This window comes from Conger conger, chromosome 10 (assembly GCF_963514075.1).
Source record: "Conger conger chromosome 10, fConCon1.1, whole genome shotgun sequence".
Classification (NCBI taxonomy): Eukaryota; Metazoa; Chordata; class Actinopteri; order Anguilliformes; family Congridae; genus Conger; species Conger conger.
The window spans coordinates 46965090-46970089 of record NC_083769.1 but is presented as its reverse complement, the minus strand read 5'-3'; the positions used below and the strand labels follow the sequence as shown (position 1 = coordinate 46970089).

Below are 5000 nucleotides of genomic sequence, written 5' to 3'. Positions count from 1 at the left end.
TGTACTATACTACCTTGAGTCTGCTTACACTATACTGTACTATACTATACTATACTACCTTGAGTCTGCTTACACTATACTGTACTATACTATACTACCGTGAGTCTGCTTCCACTATACTATACTGTACTATGCTATACCTGTGCTACCGTGAGTCTGCTTCCACTATACTGCACTATATTCTAGCAGTACTACTGTGAGTCTGCCCTCCTCACGCTGTTCTGCAATATACCTCACCTCACGTTACCTCACCACAGCTGATACTGTACTTTATCTGAGTACTGTACCTCGTGGGGCTGTGGAAAGACCTCAGACATTGTGGCAATCTGCGTGACATTTTCACTGAGTGAACTCCATCGTAGTTCTGACATTTTCCAGGGAAACCTTACACGACCCTGGATTCAGTCAGTGTTTGTGCTTAACTTTGCCATAAAGATGTAATGTAATTTTTTCCATCACAACCCGCACAAAAGCATTCTTGGTTGATTGGTTGCCGGTGGATTGTAAACAAGGGGGGCCTGTGAGTGCTGAGCTGCGAGTCTCCAGTGAGGGGAGTGGTGGCGGAGTCCAGCCCGTTGTGATAAGAGTCGTGTCGTTAGCGTGCCGTTAGCGTGACAGAGCGGACCTTCTCGCCCGCAGGCATCGAGATGGAGATCGTGAACAGCTGCGAGACGGGCAACGGAGGCTGCTCCCACCACTGCCAGCACTCCACCGACGGGCCCGTCTGCAGCTGTAACCGCGGCTACCAGCTGGACGAAGACCTGAAGACCTGCGTGGGTGAGAAATCCTGGGTGACCCGGGATCGCCGAAAAACCTTCACACGCTGACCGTGCCCAGGGTGACCTGGTCACCCAAACATTTCACACGGTCACTGAAGCATTTTCACACGCTGACCGTGCCCAGGGTGACCTGGTCACCCAAACGTTTCACACGGTCACTGAAGAATTTTCACACGCTGACCGTGCCCAGGGTTACCTGCTCACCCAAACGTTTCACACGCTGACCGTGCCCAGGGTGACCTGGTCACCCAAACATTTCACACGGTCACTGAAAAATTTTCACACGGTTGATCTCAGCCCACCCGAGGCTGAGAGTTTTTCCTGGGATCTCCGTGGTTACGGGAGGTTAGGTGTGCCGGTGACACCGCAGAGGTGTGTGTGTGTGAAGGTGTGCACGTTTCCTGCGGACAGGAAGGTCAGGCCCATTTCCTGTGGCGATAATGGGGAAGAGGAAGCCGGTCTTCCCCTCTTGCCGCTCGTGTCCAGATGTTTAAAACCTACCGCCGCCCAACGCCGTCTCCATGGTGACGCTGGGCACCCCTCTGCTCACGCCCCAATTGCTGTGGAGACTGACCCGTGTTTGTGTGTGTGTGTATGTGTGTGTCTGTGTGTATGCGTGTCTGTATGTGTGTGTGTGTGTGTGTCGGTGTGTGTGTGTACGTGTGTGTATGTGTGTGTGTGTTTGTGTGTGTGTGTGTGTGTATGCCTGTGTGTATGTGTGTGTGTGTGTGTTTATGCGTGTGTGTATATGTGTGTTTGTGCATGTGTGTGTGCGCGTGCGTGTGTATGTGTGTATATGCATGCGTGTGTGTGTGTGTGTGTGTGTGCGTGCATGTGTGTGCATGTGTGTGTGTGTGCGTGTATGCGTGTGTGTATATGCATGTGTGTGTGTGTGTGTGTGTGTGTGTGCGTGTGTGTGTGCTTTTACAGATCTGGACGAGTGTGAGGATGGCAGCTCCTGCTGTGAACAGGACTGTACCAACTACCCCGGGGGGTACGAGTGCTACTGCGGAGCAGGGTACCGGCTCAACTCAGATGGATGCGGCTGTGATGGTATGGTCCACTAGGGGGGGGGGTCACTTTATTACTTTATCCAAACTGTCATTCTCACCAAATGTGTTTGATTTAACCTTATAGTTCACTTGCACTCGCTTGATCTTGTACACAATGGGATTGTACCCTAAAAGTTGCGCATTCATATAACTTGAATTGCTTCTGTATATCGAGACCTTAGAATTACATGGTTCCGATATTTTTGACAAAAATGAGTAAATGTTATAAATATGTTATTTCGATCCTATTTTGATAGGATTTTGATATTGTACCTTCAGAATGCTTTTAGGGTGTCTGTCATTTTGATCCATGAAGAACTGCCCTGCATTTAAGTTTTGCTGTGTTAGGATGTGAAGGCTCAAAACTACTCAGAATTCAGATTGAACCTTCAGTGAACCTCACAACATTACTCTGTAAAAGCAGTGTGTAAGTCTGCGGTGCCTGTGGGCATTGAACGTGTAGCGAATGGCGCCCCCTGTGGGTGAGCAGAGGGAGCACGCTGTGCTGAGGCGCTGTGCCTCTCTCTTGTGTTCGGGGCGTGTAGACGTGGACGAGTGTCTGGCGGAGAACGGCGGGTGTGAGCACACCTGCCAGAACACGGCGGGCTCCTTCCTGTGCTACTGCACCCTGGGACACCGCCTGGCCGAGGACCGTCACTCCTGCATCCGTGAGTGACGCCTTCCCACAATCCTCAGCGGCCGGCAGCGCTCGCTCAGACCGCTGATGTTACATTACATTACATTACATTAATGGCATTTGGCAGACGCTCTTATCCAGAGCGACGTACAACAAAGTGCATACCCATAACGAGGGATAAGTTCGCTGAAAGACCCTAGAGGGAAGTACAATTTCAACTGCTACCTGTACAACAAAGATAAGGACGAGGGCCAACTGATGTTTATCGATCTCTCACTGTCTTAGTTTGTCTGGCTTTGTCTCCCCTGTGTTCAGTCCGATTCAATCGGTTACATTCAAATCCACTTTATTGCCATGACAGAGGCACTGTACAATGCAGCACAATAAATAAGTATGAATGGTAATAATGGGGGTATATTAACATGTAAAATAACACTCACAATGAAATTAAAATGTAATCCAGACATACTGTATTTGCTTGCTCAGTACCAAGTAGCCTCTAGTGCTTTGTGTTTCTTTTCAATGAGACCAATTGATTCGATTTATCTTACTTTTTCTTGAATTAGGGGAGGGCCATTTCAAAGTAAAAATATTCTTCTTGTTCACAGTCCTATGTTGTGTAAAGATATTCCTCTCGTTCACTGTCGTGTGGGCTGTGTAATAATATTCCTCTCACAGTGGTGTGTGTTGTGTAAAACTATTCCTCTCGTTCATAGTGGTCGTTCGTGGTGTGTTGTGTAAAAGTATTCCTCTGGTTCATAGTGGTGTGTGTACAGATATTCCTCTCATTCACAGTTCTGTGTGTTGTGTAATAATATTCCTCTTGTTCATAGTGGTCATTCGTGGTGTGTTGTGTAAACATATTCCTCTGGTTCATAGTGGTTGTTCATGGTGTGTTGTGTAAAAGTATTCCTCTGGTTCATAGTGGTCGTTTGTGGTGTTTGTTGTGTAAAGATATTCCTCTGGTTCATAGTGGTGTGTGTTGTGTAAACATATTCCTCTGGTTCATAGTGGTCGTTAGTGGTGTGTTGTGTAAACATATTCCTCTGGTTCATGGTGGTCGTTCGTGGTGTGTTGTGTAAACATATTCCTCTGGTTCATAGTGGTCGTTCGTGGTGTGTTGTGTAAAAGTATTCCTCTGGTTCATAGTGGTCATTCGTGGTGTTTGTTGTGTAAACATATTCCTCTCGTTCATAGTGGTGTGTGTTGTGTAAACATATTCCTCTGGTTCATAGTGGTTGTTAGTGGTGTGTTGTGTAAACATATTCCTCTGGTTCATGGTGGTCGTTCGTGGTGTGTTGTGTAAACATATTCCTCTGGTTCATGGTGGTCGTTCGTGGTGTGTTGTGTAAACGTATTCCTCTGGTTCATGGTGGTCGTTCATGGTGTGTTGTGTAAAAGTATTCCTCTCGTTCATAGTGGTATGTGTTGTGTAAAAGTATTCCTCTGGTTCATAGTGGTCGTTCGTGGTGTGTTGTGTAAACGTATTCCTCTGGTTCATGGTGGTCGTTCGTGGTGTGTTGTGTAAAAGTATTCCTCTGGTTCATAGTGGTCGTTCGTGGTGTTTGTTGTCTAAACATATTCCTCTCGTTCATAGTGGTGTGTGTTGTGTAAACGTATTCCTCTGGTTCATAGTGGTCGTTCGTGGTGTGTTGTGTAAAAGTATTCCTCTGGTTCATGGTGGTCGTTCGTGGCGTGTTGTGTCCCTCTCCCTCTCTCCAGCGCTGCGGGACGCGGTGGAGGCTCTGTCCAGTCGGCTGGCGGTGGAGCGAGCGCGGCCCCCCGTCACGCTGCTGCAGGACTATGCCCAGCCGCTGGAGCGCTACGACGACTACGACGACGAGGGCCTGGGCGAGCTGCGCGCCGAGAGCAACCTCGCTGAGAAATACGGTGAGCGCACGCTACAGAGGGTCCCTGCTGTTTAGATATCTACATTACATTACATAACTATATAACATAACATAACCATATAACATGACATAACATAACACGTTACAGAATGTTCCTGCTGTTTACCTATCTACATAACATAACCATATAACATGACATAACATAACATGTTACAGAACATTCCTGCTGTTTAGATATCTACATAACATAACATAACCATATAACATGACATAACATAACACGTTACAGAACATTCCTGCTGTTTAGATATCTACATAACATAACACGCTACAGGATGTTCCTGCTGTTTAGACATCTACATAACACAACATAACATAAAACGTTACAGAACGTTCCTGCTGTTCAGATATCTACATAACATAGCATAACATAACCATATAGCATAACATAACCATATAACATGACATAACATGTTACAGAACATTCCTGCTGTTCAGATATCTACATAACATAGCATAACATAACCATATAACATAACATAACATAACCATATAACATGACATAACATGTTACAGAACATTCCTGCTGTTTAGATATCTACATAACATAACGTAACCATATAACATAACATAACATGCTACAGAACGTTCCTGCTGTTTAGCTATCTACATAACATAACAT

General features: G+C 46.2%; 1 protein-coding gene across 1 annotated transcript in view; it reads left to right on the top strand.

The window, feature by feature from the left end:
• Nucleotides 1-5000, top strand: part of megf6a (multiple EGF-like-domains 6a) — a 160271-nt gene that overhangs the window by 117577 nt on the left and 37694 nt on the right. Inside the window, exons 10-13 of the mRNA XM_061259149.1 lie at nt 640-777; nt 1710-1832; nt 2377-2499; nt 4191-4358. Coding sequence (XP_061115133.1) covers nt 640-777; nt 1710-1832; nt 2377-2499; nt 4191-4358 — 552 coding nt within the window. The remainder of the gene's footprint in view (nt 1-639; nt 778-1709; nt 1833-2376; nt 2500-4190; nt 4359-5000) is intronic.